Source organism: Canis lupus, chromosome 13 (assembly GCF_011100685.1).
Source record: "Canis lupus familiaris isolate Mischka breed German Shepherd chromosome 13, alternate assembly UU_Cfam_GSD_1.0, whole genome shotgun sequence".
NCBI classification, from domain to species: Eukaryota; Metazoa; Chordata; class Mammalia; order Carnivora; family Canidae; genus Canis; species Canis lupus.
The window spans coordinates 1,117,261-1,144,461 of NC_049234.1; the positions used below are offsets into that span (position 1 = coordinate 1,117,261).

Sequence of the window (27,201 nt, forward strand, 5' to 3'; positions counted from 1 at the left end):
GCAGACACTCAACCATTGAGCCACCCAGGCGTCCTGAGAGAGACCTTTATAATATAACTTGAGTTCCTGGATGCAGGTGTGCCTAAAGCTATTCAATCCATGAACTTGTCAGTTACACGAATCAGTAAACTGGCTTAAACTAGGCAGACTTGGGTTTTTGTCCTTTGCAAATAAAGGTCCTGACTCATGCAAGCCTGTCTAGAGGATACTTCAGTGTGTGCAGGGGAAGGAGGGAGTTGGGCAAGGTCAGAGCAGATGAGTCAGAATGTTAAAAACAGGTTGGCATCCTATGCTATGCATACAATCGTGGTGGCAGTGCACAGCTCCCGTTGTCCTAACATTACCAGTGTGCCCGGCTCCCTACTCAGTGATGATCTGTAGACACTCTGACTGTCCCTCTGCAGACACAGTCCACTGGCTCCTGGAGAGAAACCCAAAGATAAAGCAATGCAGAGCTATCACCACAGTAGGAGAAAATGTTTGATCTGCCTTATCAATACCTGTGTTTATAGCACACTGCAAATAACCTGTAGAGTGCTGGTTGAACACACACACACACACACACACACACACACATACACATATACGCATACTTACATAAACCTTGGAAGTTGTGAAAGCAAGATAATTGGAATGCTTGTGCTTTGAAATACACCTTTTGAAAGATTAGGGGAATGAGGGAATGGTGGTTGGTTGCTTGGCTGGTCCCTTGGGAATAGCTAGCTAGAGTTAATATTTGCTCCACCTTTGACTAGTTAAAAGTGGCCTTCGTAGGTTCCTGGACTCACAGAGCAGTGCAGTTTGGTGTAGTTTGGCCTTGAGCTAATAACACAGTGAAGCTCTTAGAATAGTGTCTGGCATGTAGTAAATACTTGCTAACCAAACGCCATTCTTTTTTTTCTCTCCCTGGTTTTCCAAAGATCTTTCAATAACTGATATTACTTTTCTAAGTAACAGTTTCTGTAGTGGAATGAGTGGGGAAGGGTTTAATCACTGGATGAACTATTAGAAAAGAATCTCTAATCAATATTCCTGCACATGGACAAGTGTTAGAGCCAGAACATATTTTTAATTCAACATCAAAACTGGAGACACTGACGTTAAGTGACCCAGCGTCACACAGTTGATGAGTAACAGCACTGCACTTAAAAGATCAGGTCAAAAAAAAAAAAAAAAAAAAGATCAGGTCAGTACTGTTAAATTGGACCAGCCTTAGTTTGCATTGACAATGAGAATAATCAAATCCCTATACTTTTGGAGTGTGTTATGATCTCAGTTTTAAAGTCTGAATCAACTATCACAATTTCCCCTGTCATCAGATGAACCAGCTTAAAAACTAGAAAATGCTTGCTCAGCAGGAACTTGTAGAATTTGGTAGCTGCAATGAACTTTAGAAATCAAGTAGAGGCAGGGAAGACCAGATTAAACAGGTATCCTTAACTGCGTAGGACTGAGGTCCAGAGCTTTGGTTGTGCTAACATGAGTTTTGATTCTCCAATAGGAGATCTAGTATACAACTTGTCTTGAGCTTAGGTTGACAATGGAATCTTTTTGTCCTCAGCAAAATGGTTAAAATCTCGAGGTGTCCTGAACACCGTCTAGGAAATGGTGGAGTAAAATATCTACATTTCCTGTATCCGCTCACATTTTATTCTCTAAATCCTAATTATTTTCCTGCTAGCTGAGGCCCAGAGTGACAGATGCTTCGATTTTCTTCGTGCACTTCCACTCCCCTCACTACTGGGGTTCCTGCTGGGGTCTCCAGGTTCCTGTTTTCAACCCCCCACACCTCCCCACCCCCCTCAGCATGTAAGAGAGAAGCCAGAAAGTGCAGCTGCTGGATCAGGCCCCCCAAGTCCACTCCCACTACTGCAGCTCTAAATTCCTCCTGCGTGTAATTATAAAGTATGTGTTCAGTTATTTACTTTCCCTGTTCCATGCAGAGTGTGTAACTGAATAATACAGCTCACAAGTAAGACCGGCTTTTCTGCTGCAAGGTCTGAATTAAAAAAGATTACAACTCTCTACCATTCTAGCTTAAAAAGAAACCACTACTTATGTAGCTTTAAAAAAAAAAAAGTGGAAACAATGATTCTCTGTCCTCTCAGAGTAGCAAGCAAAATTGTAGAATTAAGACGTTTACATGGGTTGTGTTGTTTCCGAGGGCCCTAAACTGCCTCATTTAGAAAGGTAGAAAATAAAAATGCCTATGTTTCTTGAATTTCCAGGAACCAAGCCTGGCAGCTGCTTCACTGTTGTCCTTTAGAGTTTGAAGCAAGAAAAATTACAACCAAAGTGGTGTCAATTTGCTCTATTTATCTTGGGAATTAACTTTAAAGCTTAATTGTCAGAGACAGTGACCTCTATACTCATGAAAATCCCCAAGGAATTACAAAAGCAGACTACTTGAGTGGAATGCGAATGTCATTCTGGGGTGAATCAGCCCCTGCACTGCCTGAAGGAAAACAGCGCAAGAAGGAAGGAGCTGACCCCACAAGCTTTTGTTCTCCATTTCTCAACACCCAGAACTGGTTCCTAACCCACTGCTTCTGTCTGACCTGAGTTTCTGCCGCTGAGCTGGTTACAGCATTGTCTGTGGATGTGTCTTGTCACAGAGAGACCGGGTATCTTGAAATGAGCAGAGCCTGGATCCAGCTGTTGACTCCACTCACCTCCTGAAGCCCCCAAGGAAATGGTACAGTAGGTTGACAAAAGTTCTGCTTGCTTAGGAAGGTTCCTGAGCAGGATTTTGTCTGGAAACTTTCCCTTACTCTGGCAGAATTTGGAACAAATGTTTGGCTGAAACCATATACTATCAAATTAATAGAACAATTGTAGGATAGAGAACAATAAGTCAGAAAACAAAAATGCAAGCATACAGCTCATAAAGTCTACTTTATGAAGTAGCACAGTGCTGAAAAAGTACACATTGTACTCAGTGGGATAACCACCCCCATCCCGACCCTGCACCAGCCCAACCCATCTTGCACACATTTAATTTAGGGGAAAAAAAGAGGGGAGGAGGAGGACAAAATCACTTGAGCAAATAATGCCCAGGCCTCTGCTGTGGTCAGTGGTAAACCCAGATACTCAGCAGATCACATCACCATTGTAATGAGGTAACAGTGAACAGCCAGAGCGGCACTGGGTTTGGTAACAGTCTTTTCTAAGTACAAAAACTCTGTTGACTGGCTCTGCCCATTGCCTAGTAAGCTAGTAAGAGAAGAGCCCTAGGAACAAAAACAGTAACACAGAAATAGATTACACTCTAGTATATACAACAATCCCCTTTCCTAGAATCTGTTAACATTTCAGAGCTGGGAACCGTGGTTAAGTGTTTCCTTTTCTCTAAAATTTGGGGCTCATTAATTGATTAAGCCTTGACTCACTCACAGAATGTTGTTCTTTTTGACCAAAACACAACTTCGGAAAGGACTTTAATGGAATGATGAAATAGGTGGAGACTTGTGTTTAGCAAACCAGATTAGCCACATCAATCCTTGTGATCACTGGAATATCAGATAAAGCATCCAGATAATCAATGACTGTATCTCAGAATGGGCCTCCAGGAAAATTCACTTCTGTTAGTAGTGATTAACAAGTGGAAAAGGAAAATTGGGAATCAGCATAGTTTGTTTTCTCAAATTAGGAGTGAGAAGTCAATGAAAGGGAAAGAAGAGAAAAATACAGTCAGGACGAAAACAGTTTTTATGATCTGGCATCTAAGAAAAATAAGGCAGCCTGATTAAGTGTCTGCTGTTTCCAAGGTTTTCCTATATTCTAAGTTATTCCAAAGCAACATTTTGTTTTGTTTTTTTTAAAGATTATTTATTTATTTATTCATAGAGACACACACACACACACAGAGGCAGAGACACAGGCAGAGGGAGAAGCAGGCACCATGCAGGGAGCCTGACATGCAACTCGATCCAGGGTCTCCAGGATCATGCCCTAGGCTGCAGGCAGCGCTAAACCGCTGCGCCACCAGGGCTGCCCTCCAAAGCAACATTTTGGATCAATCCTTCTCAAACAGCCAATTTAAGGACCCATGAAGGCTAGTCACCTGGAGAGATCTTTAAATACCTAGATACCCCCATCCATCTAGAGAGGAAGTCTAGTATATGACCAGGGAAACTGTACAAGATTGGACATTTAAAATATTTGCATAGAAACAGATAAGCAATAGGAGTCATTTTAGGTTCTTAATGGATCAGAGGAAAATGATCAAATAGGTCTTTGGGACACAATCTGGCAATAGAAACAGTTACGGAGCAGTTCTTCCCAAATTTAATCTACAGGGAAATCACCTAGGGATCTTGTTAAAATTCTCATTCAGTAGGTCTGGCTGCATTTCTAACCAACCCCAGGTGAAGCCACAGCTGCTGGTCCTCCAACCACACTTGGAACAGCTAAGTCTGGAGGCTGGCTACGGCTGGAGTTCCGGTACCCAGAGGCTCTTGATATAGCATAGCAGGCTGCCGGGATCAAGTCAACATTTTTTTGTTGGAGGGAAATTGCAGCTCCAACCAAGATGAGACTGTGAGATATAACAGAAAGAGCCCCTTCTGAAATCAGGAGTTCCACTTCTGGGCCATGGGAAAGTCAACTAGCTTGAGAAAATATCTTTCCTCCTGGGCCACTGCAACCCCATAGGTAAAATGATGTCTCTAAAACAGTTTCTCATCCCGTGGTCATAAATCTTCTAGCACATAGGATAGGGTCAAACCAACTTAGGTGGCCTTTTCTAAATCTGCAGGTTATTAGTAACAGTATTCTAAAGAATCAACACGAGTATCTTACATCCTTTTGGTATGTTTGCTATAAAACATACATGTCCTTCCTATACATCAATTGTGTACATTATTATTTAGACATGTAATTACACCCTAAAAAGGGGTAAATACATTCGTATGTGGGGGGTTGATATAAGAAAATGCTATTGTATACAGACCGAAAAACATTATACTTTATTTTAAAAATATTGTAAGGGCTGGTATAAACAAGTCATAGCTTACAGATGTGTGTAAATGCTGCATGAATTCTGCACATTTACTATTTGGAGGGAAAAAAAACCTTGGTTTTAAAAATTGTTTGGACTGTATGTCCTTTTTCCTTTTTAGCAGGGTGGAGAGCCAAATGAATAGAATTACAGGGTAGAATATATAAAATACCTCCTTCAAGGAAATAAATGTGTAATAGGAACTATCTAGCCAGTTCTTTCAGGCATGGGAATCCCCTGAGGCTCGTGTAAATGTGTATGTCTCTCCTCGGTGTCACTCCAGATGTTTCTGCAGGGAAAGAATCCTCCCCATATATTGGCATTAATGCTCTGTATGTAACCTCCATGCTCAGACTTGCCCCAAGCCAAGCAGCATCCCCAGGAGAGACCCCAGGGGAGACTGGGGATCCACAGGCCCTTCCCTCTCCCCTCCCTGTGTACCTGGAAAGTCATGTTTGGTGATAAATTTTCTCCTAGGCTTGGAGAGGAGAATCAAGCCTGTAAGTATCACCAGGGAATAAGGCTCAGAAGTAAAGTTTATCAGGCAGAGAGGTCAGGCCAGGACAATTTTAAATGGTAATTAAGTCTCTCCACATTTATCTTTGGAGATTGTCGTTGGTTGGGCTGTAGCCATGGCGTGGGGGGCGGCGGGTCTGCTTATAGTTTTCACTCTGCCCCTGAGGGCAACTGAGCTACACATTTTAGCCACAGCCTCTGGCTGCCCAGTTCTTAAAAACCAGATCTTGGCTTCTAGTTGCCATGGCCAACCCCCTTCACCCCCACCTACCCCCACCCCACGCCTTTTTTATATGGCGACAGGGCCAAGAAGGTTCTAAGGCTCTCATTTTTCTTCTAGTATGTTCTGTCTCATTTCTTATCCCATGTTCCAAGACAAAAAATGATGTTCTCCTACAGAAGACCCACTCGCATGGCCTGCCTGACACCTCAGGACATATCCCACAAAGGGAATGCTGCCATGTGGTACCAGTGGTATTCGTCACAACCCACAGCAAAGTCATCCCCAGGCAAGTCCTGACAGCTTTTGTCTCCCAACCTCACCCACCTTCTTTGTTCACACCTCCCCACTCTAAGCAGGAAGTCACACACCAGTAGCCACAATCGACTAAGTAAGTAGTGACAACATGTCAAAGGGTTTCAAACAGAATCCTACCGCTCCATATAGTACTTAAAACCATAAAAGCAGCAAAGGGGACAGTGACCACTGTCCAGACCAATAACAGTATTTATGGTACTAATATATATAAGATAACATATAAAGAATCAAATACCAGGCCTCGACATCCTGTGGCAGAGACTTCTGGGCATCACCCATTATCCATTCCCCTCTTCTTTAGTAATAGAAGCCTGAATTTTAGCAAGGCATTCAGCCACCCAGAGTAAAGACAACATTTCCCAACCTCCCTTGCAGCTTGGTCTGGGTTCTGGTTTTTGTAAAATCTCCTCAAAAAAGTAGTGCTTGACCTTCATGCCTTCCTCCTTGCTGCTGCCTGGAATGTGGTTTTGGATTAAAAGTAAAAATCATTTCTTGAAGCTGATAGGACAACAAGATAGAAGGAGTCCAAATACCTGATAATCAAGGAGCTAGCCACCATATGACTCTGGCTTGCTATGTTTATGTGAGAGATAAATTAACTTCTCTAATGGTAGGGCACCTGGCACATATGACTCTTGACTTGGGGGTTGTGAGTTTGAGCCCCACGTTGGGCATAGAGATTACTTAAAAATAAAATTAAAAAAAAATTAACTTCTCTGTTGTTTAAGCCCCTTCTCTGTTGGGCTTATTATTTTAGATTTTCTGATAAAGTTCAATTGTATTCTGATACAATTTCCTTTAAGATTTCATATGTCAATGACATCCCCAAATCAATTGCATCATTGTTTCACTAGATAGAACATCCAAAATAATAGCTTTGAAGCCTAAAAAAATCTATTTGTAATTTCTACTTCATGTATATAAAATAACTGAATACAATAAAATGTAATATACAGTATAGTACAGTATTCCTACTTTACAGTAAACAGTGAAAAACTCTTTTGATAAAATCTTCCTGGGGTGCCTGGGTGGCTCAGGCAGTTAAGCATCTGTCTCTAGTTCAGGTCATGATCCCAGGGACCTGGGATTCAATTATATAGGGCTTTCTGCTCAATGGGGAGCCCACTTCTCCCTCCCCCTCTGCCTGCCACTCTGCCTGCTTGTGTGCTGCTTTCTCTCTCTCTCTCTCTCTCTCTCTCTCTCTCTTTCTTTGTGTCAAAAAGTAAATAAATTAAATCTTTGGAAAAAAACTTCAAGGCAGATGACTTTTTCTCTAGAAATACTTGGTGCAGCAACTTAATTTTTGTACTCTTGATCACTAGAATTAGGCACTGGGTCAAATTTCTTTCCCTTGGTCTCCTTTCCAAGTCCTTGGAGGAATATGAAGAATAATTTGGGGTTGATGAGGTCAGTTCATGTTAATGGATAGGAAAGAATCATAAGTACTTACAGCACTGATATACATCCATGTCATTTAACCCTCAGAGTATTTTTAATTATCAGATTCAGAAACTGAGGCTCCAACAAGTGGCATGACTTCCACAAGTTCATAACCTATTAAGTAGGGACCTTGGATCCAGGTTTTCGGATTCATAGTGTATCATAATTACCTGTTTATTTGTCTCCCCACTAGACCATAGATCCTTATTCATTGTTATAGCCCCAGCACCAATCACAGGGCCTACTATATTAAATATCCTCAATAAATAAAACATGTTAAATGAATTAACAAGTCTAAAATCCCATTCTGCCATTGCTCCCTTGCTCTGCAAGGGTTCTACAAGCCAGTGCTCCTAATATATTCCAGGTCACTCCCAGGCCATATGGCCTGTCAAAAGAATGTGGTCAAGGCTGAGACAGAGGGGAGCAAAACTGGTGAACACACCCATATGACACACTCGTGTTCTCCTCCACACTCTCCTGGGCCTGGGCGGGCCCACCACGTAGGGCATTTGGATGCGTGCCTCATGGCCTGGGAGACAACTTGCACTTTGTGTACTTTTCCAGGGAAAGGAAAAGGCAAGCATGGTCTAACACATGTTAGAAATGCTGCTGCTTGGTGTCCTGACATCATAGCATCCACCCAGACTGATTCCTGGAGGCAGGCCCACTTGCCAGGCATGGGCTGCAGAGTACACGGGAAGAGGGGTTAGGCACAGTGAAATGGAGTATGTAGCTAAGATAGGCAGTGTGACCAGTCATTGTGACACAATGCACGGGGTAAGAATAGAATGGAGCCTTTCCACATGTCACATCCCTGTGTCTCCAGATCCATTGAAGTTGTCTAAGTTTTGAGCTTAGAGGCAAAGAGAATAGAACTCATTGCTCCTTAGGAGACCTGGATTCTCGGAAGCCAGCTGGATCTGAGCTGATATCGCTTTAAGTTCTCCCAAGGAACAATGAGGATGGGGCCAGCCTAGCTGTCTGCCACTTCCTTTACCCCTCTCTCCAGCAAGGGTGCCAGAGGAAGAAGTGCTTTTTTTTTTTTTTTCTTTCTGTGACTCCTTACAGGATCAGTACATGAAAACACCCTTGATTGAACCAATGGTCACCAATCATAAGGAATCTACAGCTAAATTATCACCTGGCATGATGGAAATAACATTATTGTAAAATGTTGTCATGATATTAAGGTCTTCCAATTGGAAAACCAAAAGTTAAGGCTGTGCTGGCATTCATTTTCCAATAAATGAGCTGGCTTAAATACTGACTTTCTCTCCTTGACTTGTAAAAATGAGCTAAAAATTTAAGAGAGAGTTCAATAAATATTTTAAAGATTGCTATTAAGTACAAATACTTTAACAATTTAACAGAACCAGAGGAAGCCAGCCTTCAAATCTGACCTTTCTTGTCTTTGCCCTGCTCCCAAGTCAGAATGAAATTTGGTGTCTCAAACAATAACACAACTGCCTAGAACCTGGCACATAGTACACACTCAAAAATAAGGAACAAGGAATTCTATGTGCCTTATGAGTTGGCACCTTAAAGACTTTTTCGAGTTTGTGGAGTTGGACTAAATTCAAAAATAGTATATTAATCCTCTGGTGAATATTCACAGAAACGGCTACAGGAATATACATTTTCCTTTGTTAAAAATTGTATCTGCATTCAAATATTGGCCTTGGCATTTCCTAACTAAGTACTGGCTGCTTTGAATGTTACTATGTTAAGCCATCTGCACTGGAAAGCAAAATCCTGCTAAGAAATACGATCACAGGTTGTAAAGAGATTATCATGTTCCTGATCACTATACATTATTTTATTTTATTTTATTTTATTTTAAAGATGTATTTATTTATTCATGAGAGACACACACACAGCAAGAGAGAGAGACACACGCAGAGACAAGCAGAGGGAGAAGCAGGCCCTTCGCAAGAGCCCCACGTGGGACTCCATCCCAAATCCCGGATCACGACCTGACAAACGACCTGAGCCGAAGGCAGACGCTCAACCGCTGAGGCTCCCAGGCATCCCACTATACATGTTATACTTCGAATATCTCCCTAAGAAAAGGACATATTAAAACAGCAAACTTTGTCACAATTGAGCTGAGTACTCTTACACAATCATGACTATGGGCAGCATATTCATTTTTATGTGTATTTTCAGTGGCTTCCCTGCACTGGCTCACTAAAATGAAACCTTTTTTCCTGAATCTAATAATGGACAAGAGGCTTCTCATTAGACCTGGTTTTTCAGGAACCCACCAGCGTCTGTGAGGCAAAGTGCCTTGTACTGTTCTTATTGCCCACAGTCAGAAGATCTGTGTGTGTGTTGGCGGGAGGAGGGGGGGGGCGGAGGAGGGGATGCAAGTGGTCCAGTGGAGGGGGCTCATTGCCTGGCTAAGAACAGAAGTTCAAGTGAAGGTTCTAGAGAGAAAGTGCAAAGTGAAAGTTTAAAGGAAGTTGATTTGGCATAAGAAAACTACAAAGTGCCAGTTTCCTTTGGATTTTTAGATACCTGGGGTGGGGGTGGGGATTTGACCTAGTCTTAAGGTGACCAATCTGCAGGTTGAGGATCAGGCGACAACAACTTACACCTGATCTCTGGAAGCTGGTCAGTTGCCCCCCCTCCCCCGCCCCGCCCCATGGAAGATGGCAGGAAGCAAGTGAGAGCACGAGCAAAGTCTGGGAGCAGAACATGCATGACTGTTTGAGCTGCTCTCAGAGTGTCCTGTGCAGCCTCAGGGAAATCCAAGGGCACAGAAACTTCCAGCCCAGGTCCAGACACGATCCCGATCCCGCAGATTGTGACACTTCCTCATCTCCACTGGCATCACGCACTCTGACCCAGTGCAGGGAGGACTGAGAGGGTGTGGGCAGTGTGTCAAGGTGTGAGAGGAAGTGTATGCAGCAAACTCAGAATCACTAGGATGTGATAAAAATAAGAAGAGAATGCTATCTCGAGAATACTGGATGAGGGAAAGAGTGGAGAGTCCCAAATGGTGAGAAACTAAGATAAGGTGCAATGCTCCTGTGTGGTCCCTAACAGGAGCATTTCCTGAAATCATATCAATTCCAGTATTCGATTATAATTAGATTATAATCACAATAACAACAAAAATTTGCCATGAAATGGGAAGACACTGTACTACTTTCTCTCCCTCACTCTTGCCCATGCATCCCAATCCGTCTCCTTGAAGGGAATGTTCATGCTTAGATCACTTGAGGATCCTGTCATGTCTCCAAGGACTTGGGTGGTACCTCTGGAAAGTAGATGAATGAGAGCCAATGAATGAGTGAATGAGCGAATGAATGAATTAGCAGCCCTGGGCCAGGCATTTATGCCTGCAGTCTCTGGTGGAAAGAGAAATGAAGGCAAGGAGGGAAAAAGGAAGAGAGCAAATGATAAATTCCCCCACGCCTGTGATTGCCCCCAAATGACAATTTGATCTAAGTCAGTGGTTCTCAAACTTTGGGGTGTATGAGAATTACCTGGTGGGCTTGTCCAAACAGATGGCCAGGCCCCCACTCCCAGAGTTTCTGACTCAGTAAGTGGGGCCAGAGAATCTGCATTCTTAACAAGTTTCCAGAGGTTGCTGATGCTCTTGGACCACACTTTAAGAATTGCTGCTCTAGTCAGCACTCTGGACCCATCCCAGCATCCCCAGAAACGACCTCTCTGCAGAGTATTGGAACCTCTAAGGCAATCCAAGACATTTTAGAAACAGACGACAGAGAAGGGAGAGCACAGCTGCTGGGCTCCAGCTAGCTCACTGCCACACGGAAACTGGAAATCAAGATTCTCATTTGAATTTTCTCAGTGTGAAAGCGTTGGCAAGTAAGTTTGTTTGTTTGTTTTTAAGTGAAAGCCTAACAAAAATAGGTTTGCACATTCCGTCCTAGTCCTTTCCGAGGATCTTTTCAGAGCGGGAGGGCTGGGACAGTCCCGCGTTGGGCAAGTGGAGGTGACCACAGGGCCACCAGCCTCAGGGCCTTCCCCCTCCCTCCGCACAGCCTGGCCTTGGCCTTCGCTGCTCAGGTCCTCTTCTTAGTCACGAACACCAGCGGGCTCCGTTCGAGAAGCACCGTGAATTCCGAGGTGCCTGGACTCGGGGTCTGGCCGGGCTTTCTCTTTCGAGGCGGACTGTAGTCTGCTTCCTGGGCTCGGCGGCGCCGGGCGGGCTGGGGACGGGCCTGGGCCGCGGAAGCCCCCCGGAGCCCCCCGGAGCCCCCCGGAGCCCCCGCCCCGCCCTGGGCCCGAGCTGCCCGCCCCGGGCCGCCGCGCTCCCCGCGCCCAGCACGTGCCTCGGCGGCCGGCTCTGGGCCCAGCCCGTCACCTGCGGGGCTCCTCCGGGGCTCCTCCCGGGCTCCTCCCGGGCTCCTCTCACGCAGCGGGGCCCTTCGCAGCGTCACGCGCCCCCCGAGGGGCGGAAGGGTCGCGGGGCGGCCTGGGCCCGGCGCCCGCCCGCCGCTGCCGCACACCCGGGGAAGCCTAACCCCGCGCGCCCAGGCTTCGGGGGGCCTCGCCTCGGGTGCCCACCCCCTGCTGCGGCCCGGGGCCGGCGACCCCTCCCGGGCACCCCCTGCGGCGCGGGCCGCCCTCCTGCCCCGGAGCAGCCCGCGAGGCGACCCGCCGGCCGCCCTCGGGACGCAGCGGGGCCGGGACTGGGCGGCCGGCAGCGGCCCCTCGAGCCCCCCCGGCGCCCCCCGCACGCGTCTTGGCGCTCGCTCTCCGGCTGCAGGAGCAGGTCGGCCCGGAGGGGACCCCGGCGCGGCCCCGCGCGAGGGCCGGGAGGACGCAGACGCCCGGGCGCGCGGGCCGGCCTCCCCACACGGTCCCCCGCAAACCTCTCCTGCCTGTCCCGCGGGGCGGGGGCGGGGTCGGGGCCCCGGAGTCGGCTGGAACCGGCGCTACTCGGCGCGCGACCGCCCGCAGGCTCCCCGCGCCGGGGCCGCCCCGGGTCTCCTCCCTGCCCTGCCAAGTCGGAGTCCCCCGGAGCCCGGAGCGGCGCCGTGAGTCCGAACCCGCCGCGGAAAAGCCCCACCAGGCGGGAAGTCGCCGGGGGCCTCGCGTGGGGTCGAGCAGCCTGTGGGCCCCGACGGCGGGCCGAGACCTCCTCTCCGGCAGTCCTGCGGCGCACAGGACCCTACCTCCGCGGCCGAGGGGCTCAGGTCCAGGTGGAAGCGGTTCTGCCGCGGCGGGGCGGCCGCCGGCTACGCACACGCGCCCCGGAGCCTGCGGCCGGTGACCACCGGGCCCCTGGGCCGGGAAGTGCCCGGCGCTTGCCTCCAGGGGGCGCTGCGACTCTTCCCGCGGCCCGCGGAGCTCGGCCCGCGGCGGTGCCTTCCCAGCCGGTCCCGGTGTAGAGCGCCCACTGGAACATACTTTTTGAAAAGATAAAATTCTTAGTCGCTTGGTCCCTGTTCCACACCCTCAGTTCGAAGCCCGGTGCCCGGGAGCCTCCCCTAGGTTTTCACGGGCCCGCTCACTGCCCGCGGCCGCAGCACACACGCCCCGAGAACTGCGGGATCTGGGAGAGCCGCGAACAGTGCGGGAAGTTCAAATGCAAAAGGTCCCCGCCCTAAAGAGGCTGAGGACGGCTCGGAGAAAGGGAGGCAAGTTCTCAGAGAAAATGGCAGCTGGAATCCCTGGAGAAAAAGATGGGGTCACCATAATTTGTGTCTTAAAGGGTAAACATTTTTAGGATAATCGCAGTGCGCGCTAAGAATTAACCGCCAGGAAGCCTGTTGTCTGACACCTGCTCGCTGCTTAACCGGCGGAGCCTCCTGGGTGGGCCGTGGCGGGGGCAGAGGGGACTACTCTGCGGGCGCTTTCCTCCTCCAACCCAGCTTCCTCTCTCCGGCCTTCACCCCGTCCTCCAGGGGCGTAAACTTTCGGCGGTTCAGGTTTGAGCAGCAGCTGCTCGCGCGCCCCTCGTCAGTCTGTTAGCCACCGCCTTGGAAGCGTCCTCGGTGCAGAAAACCCAGAAGCCCAGAGCGAAGACAGCAGATGACCACGTCCGCGGAAATGTCAGCCTGAACCGGCCGCGCAGCTCCCGGGGACGCAGGGCAGCGGGACTGCCGCGCAGAGCTTCAGATCCCGGGAGCAGCCGGGCCGCGGCAGGCGACAGGACTTCACTCTCCGCACACCTGGACCCCACGACTCGCCGTGGGCGGGGGCCTGTCTTCCCAGCCGAGCCTTGGCGCGCGGGGAGGCCGGCGGGTGAGGCTGCTCCGGGGCGGGCCCCCACCCGGCGTGCGCTCTGGATGCTGGCGTGAGCAAGGGGCTCGCTGGGGCCGAGCGAGGAGAAAGCCAAGGGCCCACCGGGGTGGGCGCGGAGGTGGCTCGGGGAGCCCTGCGCGCGGCGCGAAGCTCAGCCACGGGCTCGCCCTCGGCCTGGAGCGCGCACCTGCCTGGTGCGGCGGCGGGGCCTGGGGACTGCGTAGGCGCTGCCCGCCACGCGGCTTCCCCAAAGCCCGGAACTCGTCGACTCTTCCCTACCTTTCAAGCAACAGCAGCCCTCGGGCCGGCGTAGCCCAGACTCCACTGTGGAATTTCGGAAGCTGGGGTGGGCGAGGTAAACACGTTTATGAAAAAACCTGGGCTCAGGAGGTTTGCGGAAAGAGGGCGCAACTCGTGGGTGGTTGGCAGTGCTGTCCACCCCGCAGGAACAGCTGGCGGTGCCTCGCACACACACACACACACACACACACACACACACACACACACTGAGCGGGTAGGTGTGAAGCCGGCCGCTGGGGAGTTGCCTCCACTTTGGGAGAGGAAAGACGAAGCGTAGGAACGCTCTTCAGGTCACCACCCCGGGTGTGTGTGTCCTGGGGGTCTGAAAGAAGAGAAAGTTCACTCCAAATCTTCCAAATTGAGAAAAGCTGCGGAAGGAATGAGGTGGTTAGAGAGAGGGGACCACAGGCATCTCGGTACTTGGAGCTCAGGACTGAGCGCTGAAATGAAAGCACCCCTACAGAACCACTAGGGGAAACGTGTTGTTGTTGATGTTGTTGTTGTTGTTGTTTTAAACCCCTGAACTCTTAGGCATTCTGCTTCTTCCACGCTGTTTGTCAAATCCACTTTAAGCAGTTAAAGACTGGAGGATATTAAATACTTGGTTCTCCATTCCAAGCTCACTTTTTAACCTTTGAGAATTTGAAATTGGAAAAAAAAAAAAAAAGGTAAAAAAAGGATCTACTATCCCTGGGTTACGTTTTACCAAAGGAACGAAATATTCCGTCCATCTGGGCATAAATAAAATAGAAGGAATTGTATCTTAATACAGCACTATCTCGTAGCTTCTGCCAGGCTCACCACTCACTGTTTAACCTCTGGACAGGTTATAGTCTTCTGCTCTTATTTGTCCACTACCCCGCACAATGAGATTATTTGACCTGTCCTTTGGGGCGGCACATCCAGCACCAACTTTTGACCAAATTCAACTTTTGAATTTTGAGAGCTGGAGCATTTTGGCTGGAAAACGTGCCCCTCAGAGCGCGAACTTGCCGGGGGCTAACGCAAATCCCCTCCAGTGACTCCTTTGGGACGAAAGGCGTTTTGCTCAATGTTGTTCACGCAGATCTCATCTGGAAAGAAGCTATTTAAAATGAGTGTGTCATTCCCTTTCTGTTACTCGATCACCCTACTTACAGCGTAGCTGAAGTGTGTTCTGCAATTACACTCACACAGAACCAGACATTTAGAAGAACCTGAAGAAATGTATCACTACACCAAATTCGATTAAGTTTCCTGGAGACTGAACAAAGAATGGTATTTCTTTTTCTGGGAATGAAGATGTACATGTTTTGAGAAGCTACAATAGTATTTTCCGAAAATTTTTAAATGATCGTTCTTCACCCATTCCAGATGGATTCTGTATTGTTTACCAAAGGGTCGCAGATGCCCACCCTTTAACCAAGTTGGTTAACTGCTTGTAAAATGTGCACTGGCTGATTAAGCCTTAAATATTGGAAGAAATTTCTGGGACATTCTACATATGTCTTTGCAGCAATTGCGGAATCAATCAATTGTCATCTCTAAAACCAAACTTCGTTTAGAAAACAGCAAGCAAAAGCAGACTACAGTTATAATCGTAATTGACAAAAAGTATGTGCAAAGCTGTACTTAAAATTGAGGGAAGGGTGATGTATCTTGGAGAATGCGATCTAGAACCGATTGGTTTTACTCTACGGAGAAGATGGTTATATTAAACTTGTTAAGATGTTGAAATTAGTCTGGAGAGCGCGAAGTAAAACTACAAAATGCCCGCAGGGTCTTCAGGAAGCAAAGAACCAGTTCGGTTTCTAACACTACGAGGAGAAGTGGCACCGCGAAGGAAAGAGGGTGGGCTTTGCTGCGAGTGAGCTTTGAGCCGAGTCACCTTCGGCTCATCTCGGCAACAGGGAAACCTCGGGCAAACCTGCTCCTTTAAGACCCAGTTGCTATCCAAACACAAGTAAACAGAGTGGACCATTAGCGGGCGCCGGGCGCGGAGGCGGAGCCAGGCTCGAGGGCCCCGCGCCGCCGCGGGACGCCCGCCCGAAGGGGAGGCGGGGCTGCTACTAAAGCCCCGGACGCCGCGCGGCGGGCAGCCCGGGGAGGGACGCGGGCGGGAACGGAGCTCCGGGCGCTCGCGGCTGGAGGGGGATGGCCCTGCGAGCCTGCGGGCCCCGAGCTGAGGTGGAGTCGGCGGCCGCAGGCAGGCGGAGGCGCGGGGTTCCGGGCGAGCGCTGAGCGCCGGCTCTACCCGCCCTCGGGTTTTGCAAACTCCGCGTGGACGGAGCTGGACCTCGGCGAGGATCCGCTCTCCTGTTGTGCTGCTCGTCGACCTCCGGACCATGTCCGCGGCTCCCGGGATTCCGCTCGGAGAAAGGAGTTTGCCCGGCGTGGGCCCAGTGACCTTCCCGAGCTCCGCGCCTCGCCACCTGGGCCGGGTCTGAGCGGCGCCGCCCGGCGGACCTTTCTGCGGGAGGTGAGTGTCCGCCCCGGGAGGGAGCTGCAGCCGCCCAGGGAAGGAGGGGAGCGGGGGTGCTCGGATCCTCGGCCGGGCGTGCCGCGAGTCCGGGGAAAGGAGATCCTCCGGGTGCGATCCTGGGGCATCGTGTCTCTCACTCGGTGGGATCCCCGGCACTCCGCCCGCAGCCGGCACTCAGGGACACACACTGTTAGGTGTCGATTGCAGTTTTGTTTTCGACATCGGCACATAGCATTCATCCAGGCTTTTATAAAAGCTGACCCAAAGTACGCTGAGATAAAACCCCACAGTCGTGTGGCGCTTCTGACGCTGCGGTAGTGCTCCTGGTCCGCGCGTCCCGGGGCAGCCGCGGCGGCGCAGCGCGAACGCGCGGGGACTCTCGCTGCCGGCCTAGCCAGCGCGCGGCGAGAGGGGAGCAAGAGTTCAGTCCTAGGTGATTCTCCAGCCTCGTAGCCGGCCTTTTGATTTCCCTCCCACCCTCCAGTCCTGGAGGAGCGAGCCGAAGGCAGATTCCCCGGGGATTCATACGCCTGGATTCCCGTAGCAGAGCTACAGAGAAAGGACTGGCGGTTGCAGGGAAGGAGGGAGAAAAAGGTGTTTGTGGAGGGAGCGCTGGATCCGTCTCCCTACCTGTTGGCGGAGAACAAAAGAGGGTTGGCGTTTCCGAAGCGAAACGGCGCAGACAGCTCCTTTCTCTGCTAAACAAACTGCAGTCTTGAACAGAACAAGAAAACACGCAGGGGGAGCGAGGAAGCGGAGAGAAACAGAACCCTGATTATGCGGAAGGCATCTTAATTTAATTAACTCCTTGGGAAGGCAGAGGCGCTGCGAAGGGGGCAGGAACTTCCCAGCCGTTTCCTTCTGTTCACCTGATCCAGACTTATTTCAACATTATTACTTTTTAAGTGATCTAGTCCTTATATCTACTAGGACTATTGCTCTTATTTATGTAAAATTCCACTGTGGCTTGGGCTGAAATTCAGCGAGTCTATGGACCCATCAAGTCATTTCTCTCACACCAACACACAGATTTTAGCAGATGACCCCTGACTGTATATTATTTTTAGATAACTCAGTGTAATAGCAGCATTACCAAAGAGCAAGACTTCATCAAATTACCACATACCTTCCCCCCCCCCCAATGTTTTGAAAGCTTCACTGAACTGAAATTAGTTGTGTACACATCTCACTTGTTGACAGCCAGTGACCTAAATTTTACAAAACTTCTATACATGCCTGGAAATCCCTGTGAAGAAGACTGCTGAAAGAAAACTAGCCTCTGCTCCACCAAAATATTAATGTCTTTTCACGGGTTCTTTCCTTGTAAAATTAAAAGTAAGGAGTGGTCCGAAAAGGAGTAGAGAGAAATGACAGCAGAGGAGGAGGATGATCGCTGTTATTGCCTGAAACTCAGTGTGGGAATTACATGCTCAACTCTAGACAAAACGAAAGTACTTTAAATCTCTTCGTTGACTTAAAATATCTTTTGACGTATATTTCTAGCAACTCAGTGGGAGAGTGGAAATCTAAATTCTCTAATTACTTATGGCAAAAGTGTTTGGTGGATATTTAGGTCTGTTCTGTTTGTAAAAGTGTTGAAGTCACCAATGGTTTGCTCTTCCTCTATGAAGAAACTATCTGTCCTGCAAATTAAAATGAAAACTTACTATGAAATACACTTTTGTGCCATTTTGGATCTGAACTGTAATAGAGCTGCTAATTTTTGTTATAAACCCCTTGAAGAAGGGAAGGAAGATGGCACTCCGCTTTCTGCTGGCAGAATTAACATGTAATGTTTAGGGCAGATTTCACTTAGTGCATGTGACATGGAGCTCACAGGTGGTGATATTCCTTCAGTTGACAACCTCCCTCACCCCCCACAACAGTGGTAGGAGTTGTACTTCACCTCCTGTATTTATTTCTAAGAAATCTAGTCTGGGAATACGCCCAAATAATAATTTCAATTTCCTCTCTATGGGGGAGACCACTTTTTAACTAGGGGAAAAATAATATTTTGAATCTCTGGAAAATCCTCATTACACAAAAAGAAGGAAATAAAAGTGCAATTTATTTTTTTAATGGAAGAGGAAATAATCAGAATACCGGGGATGTTAGTAGAATCCTTTTTTTTTTTCCTTTCCTGCCTTTCTAGGAGGGCTTGAGTGTTGCCACTGAACAAAAATGAATCGTGATTTGTGGTGGGAAAGTGTATTACTAATGGAGGTTTACAGTTTCGGTTGAATGGTCTGAGACCCTCTGACGGTTACACACCTCTCATTAACTCCCAGTCCGAACTCCCAGACCGAATACACCAGGCCGAGGCGGTTCATTAATAAATCCCGGTCTCTGCGCACTCCAGGCAGAAGAGGCGGGAGAGGAGGTGTGGGCCTCCGGGGGCGACCGAATTCTGACTTGTCAGAGCGCGTCATTAGCGCGGTCCCCCGCGTCGGCCCTCGGAGCCACGGGCACACTTCCCAGGCGGCTGGAGAGGATTCCGGCGCGCAGGGCGGTGGGCGGTGAGGGCAAGACCCGACCGACTTTCCCACCTTCCTGCTGGGTTCAAACGCCGGGCTTCGGGGTCGGTGGCTCTTAGCTGCGCGCCTGCCCCGCTCGGCGAAGGGGCTTAGCTGTGAGCCACCCACCTGGCTGCGCTGGGAGCTGCCCTCCGAGGCGGAGGCGGAGGCGGAGGCGGAGGCGAGGCCCAGGTCCGCTGAACGGCGGCCGGCGGTGGGAAACAGTGGGCCCACCCTGGGTACAGGTGAGCAGCCCCGAGCGGCCGGGGTCTGAAGTCCGACCTCTGTGTTGCCATTCGGGGCGCAGGGAGATGGGAGTGTGTGCGCCCCGCTTAGGCCCAGGCCGCGCTCGTCTTCCCGCAGATAAACGAGCTTCCTCCAGGCCCGCAAAGCCGCACTGTGCCCCGCCGGCTGCGGCTCCCCTGCTGCCCCTCCCGTACCCCTTCCTAGGGAGCCCACTCTCCTCTCCACTCCTCTTTTCTCCTCTACTGAGGCCTCCCTGGTGTAGGAGCGCGCCCGGTGCCAGCCCGGGAATCCGCGCTCGGTCTGGGAGAAGGGGTTCCGGCCTTAGGGAGGTTCTCCGCCCACCTACCCCTATCCCGCACCACCGCACCCCACCCCCTGGGAGTCTGAACCATCTGGAAGGGATCTTGGTGGGGGGTGGGAGAGGACGGCCCCTGGGAAGGAGGAGGGGGGCAATCCTATCCTGAACCTGGCCCCCGAAGTGTCACTTTCCTTTCCTGCGGCCCCGTCACCGCTGATAAATGGGACTGAGGCAGAGGAAGGAAAAAGAGGACCTCCGAGGTCAGCGTGGGGCCAGACCGGCCCTTCCTAGGACCCTGCGGCCCCGGAGCGCAAAGTGCACCCCCGCTGCGCTCCAGCACCCGGGAACGGCGGCGCTGGGCGGGGCAGGCGGCGGGGCGCAGCGTGTGACCGGCAGCACCGACTCTACCGGCCCTCGGGGTGGTCCCCCAGGGAGCTCGGGGGCGCCCAGGCGACAGCAGCGGCCCTAGGCCTGCCGGTATTGGCGTCGCGCGCCATTGCGTTTGCCCGAGCTTCGCGGGACAGGGTGGGGTGGGTGGGCAGAACTGGGTGCTGCCTCCGCTAGCGCACCCTGCACACACACGCCGCCCGCCTTTCTCTCTCCCGGGACCTGGGTCTTCCGTCCGTGGGTGCCCGCAAGCCGACCTTCCTGCGGGCGCCCACGGAAGGGCCTCCAGGGTGCCCCGCTCGCCAGAAGGCCACTTCCTGGCCCGCCTGACACCCGGGCCCCAGGGCCGAGCTGGTGCAGACTGGCCTGGCAGGCGCTCAGCACTCCTTTGGGGGACCCCGGAGTGGAGGGAGGAGGAGGACTTTGAAGGAAGGTGCGGGAAGCCGCGCCGGCGCCACAGGAAAGGCCGAGCCGGCTTGGGTAACAGTCACAACTCTCCCTCTCTTCCCCTGCATTTTTAGGGTCTTACCTGCGTGCTGTTGTCTCTCTGGGTTTTCACCGGAGCCCCACGCCCACCTGCCTCTGAGTCCTGGAAGACAGGGGCGGTTCCCTCCGCCCCCCAGCACCCGGGAAAATGGGGAGCAAGGCCCTGCCGGCGCCCATCCCGCTCCACCCGTCGCTGCAGCTCACCAATTACTCCTTCCTTCAGGCCGTGAACACCTTCCCAGCCGCGGTGGACCACCTGCAGGGCCTGTATGGCCTCAGCGCCGTGCAGACCATGCACATGAACCACTGGACGCTGGGGTACCCCAACGTGCACGAGATCACCCGCTCCACCATCACCGAGATGGCGGCGGCGCAGGGCCTCGTGGACGCGCGCTTCCCCTTCCCGGCTCTGCCCTTTACCACCCACCTCTTCCACCCCAAGCAGGGAGCCATTGCCCACGTCCTCCCAGCCCTGCACAAGGACCGGCCCCGTTTTGACTTTGCCAATTTGGCAGTGGCTGCCACGCAAGAGGACCCCCCTAAGATGGGAGACCTGACCAAGCTGAACCCGGGGCTGGGCAGCCCCATCTCGGGGCTCAGTAAATTGACTCAGGACAGAAAGCCCTCCCGAGGGAGGTTGCCCTCCAAAACGAAAAAAGAGTTTATCTGCAAGTTTTGCGGCAGACACTTTACCAAATCCTACAACTTGCTCATCCACGAGAGGACCCACACAGATGAGAGGCCATACACGTGTGACATCTGCCACAAGGCCTTCAGGAGGCAGGATCATCTGCGGGATCACAGGTGAGGTGGGGAAAGAGGTTGGCCTGGGAAGGGAAGGCAACTTTGTCCAGAGTACCGAGTCCTGAGAGAGATTCCAAATGTCCCTAAAATCCCCTCTGAACTAGAATATATCCCCCAAAGGCCCTTGCTGGCCAGCTACAGTGGACCTCCAACATTTACCTTTTTCCTCTGCGGCCTCCTACTCCGACCTGTCCTTGTTTGGAATGCCGGAGGGCCTTTCCTCATCCTTAGGCAGTTACAATCTGGTGGGTTGGCCTCGGCCCTGAGATCAGTTTCCCCTTGATCTGTTGCCAAGGGGGGGCGGGGGGAAGGGCAGTGGGTAAAGCCAAGGGACCCCTAAGACCTTCCTGCGGTGGGTAGTAGTCCGGGCTGCTGTCAAAACCACTTCTAGAAATGTCCCTTGGCCACCGCTACTGGGTTCCCTTCCTTCCCTATCTCCCCACCCCTCAGGTGCACCCCAGAGCCTACCAAGGCAACCTTTATTTTATTTATGGGGGTCTTGAGATCACTGACTTTAGAAACAGCCCCTCACAGCCCGCCCCCCAAGACCTTAAACTCTACATTAATAAACGGCAACTGAAGAAATACTATAAGTGTTTTCCTCTGGGGAAAAACTTCCCAGGAGAGAGGTTGGAGATCTCTTTGGACTCTACTTGCAATTCCACAGGGCTAGGACTTCAGTTGGGATTCTCCACGGCTGTTTAGGGATTTGCTAAAATAGTTCCCTTAAATTCTATCTTGCCTAACATCCCAATTTGGCCAGTTTAAGTACCAGAGAAAACCATACAGACCAAGAAAGACTCATTCCGGCACAATTTTGAGCTCCAGAACAGCCAGAGAGGGCGATCAAGTGTAGATAAAGCCGGAGGAAAGAATACAATCTAAAAATATAAATAAAGGGAATCCTGTTTCTTTTGTCCTTTTGCGACTTCCTTTGGAATAACTGTCAAAAGAAACTCCTCACCATGGTGGTAAAACCATTTCAATGAAACCTTATATTGATTTACAGGTATATCCATTCCAAAGAAAAACCTTTCAAATGTCAGGAGTGTGGGAAAGGATTTTGTCAGTCTAGAACTCTAGCAGTTCACAAAACTTTACATATGCAGGTAAGTTTGTTTTCTTGTTTAAAGACAATGGCTGGTTTCGTTTTATCATTTTCGCTCTTAAAAGGTGTTCAATGGCAGGCACTTTCTCTTAAAAGGCCATGTTAGATTTAGTTTTCTAGGTGGGGAAAACACTCAACCTTTTTATATACACACCAAAAAAGTAATCTTACTTAACACAAAACATTATTATATTTTTCTTAAAGAAAAGGCCATTCTCTATATTTCTAAATTCTAATTTTAGAATTATTATTCCCCCCCATCTGATCTGCCCTGCATTTAAAGCTTTCGTGTTTGAGAGGAAATAAAGGTAATTTTGATAATGGAGGCATGATGAAATCCCATATGCTCACTCTCCCAGGGGCCTCATAATTTGTAGTTTACAGAACATTGAGGAATAGTTTAATTTTCCAGCAAAGAGGAGTCTTATTGCCTGGGAGAATGTCATTCCTTAAGAGAGGATTAGCGTTTTTCCTTCCTCCTTTTCCTGCCTGTGACACGGTGATGAAATGTAAAGAGCTGGAAATCACAAAGCCCACCACGGTGGCCACCGGTAGTTATCAGTGCAATTGGGCCTCTGTGTGTGCCTGCAAGTGTGTTTCTGCGATTGGAGGATTAGGAGCCAGATTTGTTCCTGCAAGTCCCCTCTTTTGTTGTCGTGCACGTGTTAGGTTAATGCTTGTGATACCGATAAGACAGAAACTATTGAGAAGGGTGCGGTGGTGGTGTGAAGGATTAATCCTTTGCTTGCTTCACATCTGAACAGGAATCTCCACACAAATGTCCCACATGTGGAAGAACCTTTAATCAGAGAAGTAATCTGAAAACTCACCTTCTCACCCATACAGACATCAAGCCCTACAGCTGCGAGCAGTGCGGCAAAGTGTTCAGGCGAAACTGTGATCTGCGGCGGCACAGCCTGACTCACACCCCGAGGCAGGACTTCTAGAGAAGCCCAGGATGTGTCCCATGCTGCCGCCGCTCCCCTCCCCAGACACCTCTCCAAGCCTCCCACCCAGGGGTCGCACCCCCAACCCCTTACTGACCCCAGCTCCTCCCCTGCAGCAGCCGCACCTGCAGCTCCAGGGAGTTAACTCTTCTTCTCGAGAACTGAAAACTGTAGAAAGCCACACCAGTACATCCCTTCACAAAGAGCATATGCTAGTTTCTTGTAGATATTCACAGCTCATTTTAGAGCTCTGTACATAATGTCATGGGTCTTTGTTTTGTTGTTTTGTCTTGTTTGTTTTTGTATCTTGTTGGATGCACCTAGATATGGAAAATGGAAGCCAAATTTATCTTTAAAGAGTGTATTTTCAAAATAAAACTTCTTGTTTGTTTCAACACTTCTGCAAAAGTGTCTTACTATTTAACTTTGTTTTTTCTTCTGGGTTCTGGAAGAGTAGGATGCCTCTAAAATATTCAATCCTTTTAAAATATTTTATTTATTTATTCGAGAGAGAGGCAGAGACATAGGGGAGAAGCAGGCTCCTTGTGGGGAGCCTGTGCAAGACTTGATTCCAGGACCCTGGGATCATGCCCTGAGTGTGAAGGCAGACACAACCACTGAGCCACCCTCACATCCCTAAAATATTCAATATTGAGAGGGTTCTTTGTCCCTAGGTTTTAAAAATGAGACTTCTCACATTTTTTTTTACTGAAACTTCAGCTCTTCCCTTTCTGTATTGTGGCAATTTGGAATTGGAATTTTTGTTTTTCAAAGATATTAAAATTGATATCCTTAAGTTTTTATCCCTTTTTGTTTATTCTAATTCCTTATATATTATGCCTTCAGATAAAAGCAATATAATGATCATTATTAATAACATACAACGCCATGACTGCCCTACCTGAAAGCGCAAGGTGAGAAAAGTCCTTGACCTAATGTCAAAATTTATGATGGACAACTTCTCTTACCATCAGCTTCGAACACTATGACTTAGCACTATAGACACTTTATTTTGGTTTCAGGAGAGAGCCTAATAATCCTCCTATAGAAGAGCGCAGGAAGGTACAACCTTTAGAAGACGGCAGGCAAGAGGAGAAAGGAGAAACTACTTAGCCGTGAAAATATTTCTTTCCTAAGGTGGAGATGCTTTCTTCTAGAAGGTTCAGCTTTCTTTGCAAAGCAAACTAAGTTAGGTCCCTTGCAAAGTCTCCATCACTGGTTGGCCTTTTGTCCCTGGGAAAATGCCAAAAGTATAGGTACTCTGTATGGAGCTCATGGCAAGTATATAATAATCTCCTGAGGCATTTCAACCTTTCCCAGATGGTTCCTGGGGAATCTGACCCTGGTATCATGATAGACAACCTGTATAGGATTTGAGTGGAAGGCTTTAGATACAGATAAACCGTGGTACTATGCAGAGGCAGGAAGGGAAATAATTGGACTTAAGGATGGAACATAAGAGGAACCTGCGGCCCAAGAGCCCAGTAGATACTCACAGACTTTAATACTGAACAAAAGGGTGAATAGGTACTGTCAGATTTTTTTAATTTTTATATTTGTGTTGGACGGCATGTTTCATCTTCAGGATGCTACCAGGCAACACAACCTATGTTTGTACTTTGGAATCTTCCAGAAGGGTACATAGGGATTTGAGGGCTAGAGTCCAAATATTTCACCAGGGCCTTGTTCAATACAACTTACAAAGATGTTTCAAAAAGCGTTCCACATTCAGTGCTTATTCTGTTCTTAGGGTTGCTGGCTGGAAGTCACTTCTGCTTCTCACGAGAGATGAATTTGCTCCAACAGTGTCCACTCACCAAGCCTGTGTGTCTAACATTCACACAAATGCATTTCCCAATATGAGATGGGCCCAGGCCTTCACTGAGGAGAGGGGGCAGGGATGGAGTGTGAGGGTGCCTGTGTGTGTGGTATTTAGAAGACTGAAATTCTTGTTTGTTTTCTTGTGTTTGTACAGAATTAACTCAGTGACCTTCCTACCTCTACTCTCTCAAGATCCTGCCCACCTTGGCACAGAAGATTTGAATACTTTAGGGCGGGGTTACACATTGTCCCTAGAGCTCCCCTAATCCTGCAGGCATTTTCCATGTTGTCAATCTTGCTTCCCCACCCACCCCAACAGACTACAAGCATCAGAGTTCCATTGCACAGGGTTCAGTCCAATTATCAAAGAACAACCCTTGCTCGCTCTCAAGCTCAGGCATATCCTTGAAGTCCCTGACACAAGGATATTTAGATAGGAATAACCACAATACTGTTCCTCTGCATTTATTTTAGTTTAAAAAATGGGAATCAGAAGTGAATGAGGAAAAAATAAAGTGAAGGAAGCAGTTCCCCTTCCCGGATACACACTATTTCAAAAGTTAACATTAATTCATTAATTTATTTATGCAGTCATTAATTTAACAAATGCATATTTTGGAAGCTTGACTACTTAGGTAATTTAAAAATCTACCATAGGACTTAATTTAATAGCTTCCTTCAAGCTGCACTCTTAAAACCAGCATCTATCTAGACTTAGAAAGTGATCTAGCCTCAGAGAACACTCTTTCCACACCTCACCATCTCAGGGGAACTTATGAACAGTGGGTTCCTTCTCCTCCAAATTCAGAGTTTTGTTTTCTTCTTCCTTAGAATGTTCAAGTGTGCAGGAAATGAATCTTATGTGAGAAAAACTTTTAAGATATAAGGAAAATGATATCTTTTAGCTTATGAAATTAATCTACTGAGGGTTTTTTTGTGGGCTTGTTTTGTTTTGTTTTTTTGGTTTAGAGAAGAGTCATTATTTGAGTTTTAGATTAGCCTGTGTTTTCCTTACACCCTCTACCATAGTCAACTCATGAATCAATACTCCTGGCCAGAGACCAGGAATGGGAAATATCACGAGTCATAACCACAGTGCTGAAGAACTTCATTTACAACAGTTAAGTATTAAGCTGTGACTTTAATCTTATTTGTAATCCATGTGGGAGATTTTTAAAATAATATCTAAAATTTAATTGTAATCAGTTATTAATGTAAAACTATGAATGTGTGTTAGGTGCACTTATTGATACTAATATTGACATGTAGGTCATCAAAGTCCTAGGTGCTTTATTTATTTATTTATTTTAAAGATTTTATTATTTATTCATAGAGACACAGAGAGAGAGAGAGAGGCAGAGACACAGGCAGAGGGAGAAGCAGGCTCCATGGAGGGAGCCTGACGTGGGACTCGATCCCAGTTCTCCAGGATCATACCCCGGGCTGCAGGCAGCGCTAAACCACTGCGCCACCGGGGCTGCCCCCCTAGGTGCTTTATAATCACAGTAATTAAAATCGCTATTTTGCACAGGCACCTCCTTTTTTACATGAGGAAACTTTCCAAAGTTTAACTCTAAGACAACAAATATTTAAAAAGCAAAAAAATCTAAAATTTCAAATTATAAATAGACCTAATTACTACTGGTGATAAAATCAGAAGCATATATTCGGAGTTTCTTCTACTGTTCATTTGTCAGATGTTAGCATAGACATTTGAACATTTTCTCTTAAATCATGTTCAGTCAGATATCTGTGCTCTAGTTTTGATTCTGGAGGGGCAGCCTACCCCTGGAAGGCACTTCAGATATTAGTTCTTAAATACTGTCAACTTGATAGACTACATGCATTTGGATTAAACAAACAGAAACTATAGCAAATTTTAATATAAGAAGGGTGTTACCATGGCATAATGGGCTACCTTTCCTATTCCCAAAATTATTTTAATATTATTATAATAATAAAAAGAGAAAAAGTTGATGAAACCATATAACACATTGCAAACAGGAATGACTTTCATATTTTGGAGGATTATACACGTGTTTACTTTTATTAGTGTATTATATTGAGACTATATTTCCCAATTTTTCTTTTTGAAATGTAACTTTCCACTGA

The 27,201-nt window shown here is 48.5% G+C and overlaps 3 protein-coding genes across 6 annotated transcripts in view; 1 reads left to right on the plus strand and 2 right to left on the minus strand.

The window, feature by feature from the left end:
• STK3 (serine/threonine kinase 3) overlaps nucleotides 1-12,665 on the minus strand; it is a 375,979-nt gene extending 363,314 nt beyond the window's left edge. Inside the window, exon 1 of the mRNA XM_038555157.1 lies at nucleotides 12,647-12,665. The gene's annotated coding sequence lies outside the window, so the exon portion shown is untranslated. The remainder of the gene's footprint in view (nucleotides 1-12,646) is intronic.
• On the plus strand, nucleotides 11,215-23,665 carry OSR2 (odd-skipped related transciption factor 2). Of its 4 annotated transcripts, none has more exons than XM_038555160.1 (4): nucleotides 11,215-11,333; nucleotides 20,445-21,213; nucleotides 22,223-22,322; nucleotides 23,086-23,665. In XM_038555160.1, exons 2-4 carry the CDS (start codon nucleotides 20,558-20,560, stop codon nucleotides 23,266-23,268), a joined length of 939 nt encoding a protein of 312 aa, XP_038411088.1. In that variant the 5' UTR covers nucleotides 11,215-11,333; nucleotides 20,445-20,557; the 3' UTR covers nucleotides 23,269-23,665. The 4 variants fall into 4 exon arrangements, with proteins under 4 accessions (XP_038411088.1, XP_038411087.1, XP_038411090.1 ...); XM_038555159.1 differs by lacking the exon at nucleotides 11,215-11,333 and adding an exon at nucleotides 16,107-16,476; XM_038555162.1 differs by lacking the exon at nucleotides 11,215-11,333 and adding an exon at nucleotides 16,107-16,476 and having other exon boundaries at nucleotides 23,168-23,665.
• Nucleotides 13,527-19,630, minus strand: LOC111098644 (collagen alpha-1(I) chain-like). Its single transcript, XM_038556336.1, has 6 exons — nucleotides 19,598-19,630; nucleotides 18,751-19,538; nucleotides 18,085-18,122; nucleotides 16,741-17,109; nucleotides 15,814-16,652; nucleotides 13,527-13,997 (listed from the first exon to the last, which is right to left on the minus strand). Exons 1-6 carry the CDS (start codon nucleotides 19,628-19,630, stop codon nucleotides 13,527-13,529), a joined length of 2,538 nt encoding a protein of 845 aa, XP_038412264.1.
• Nucleotides 23,666-27,201: the final 3,536 nt, after the last annotated feature.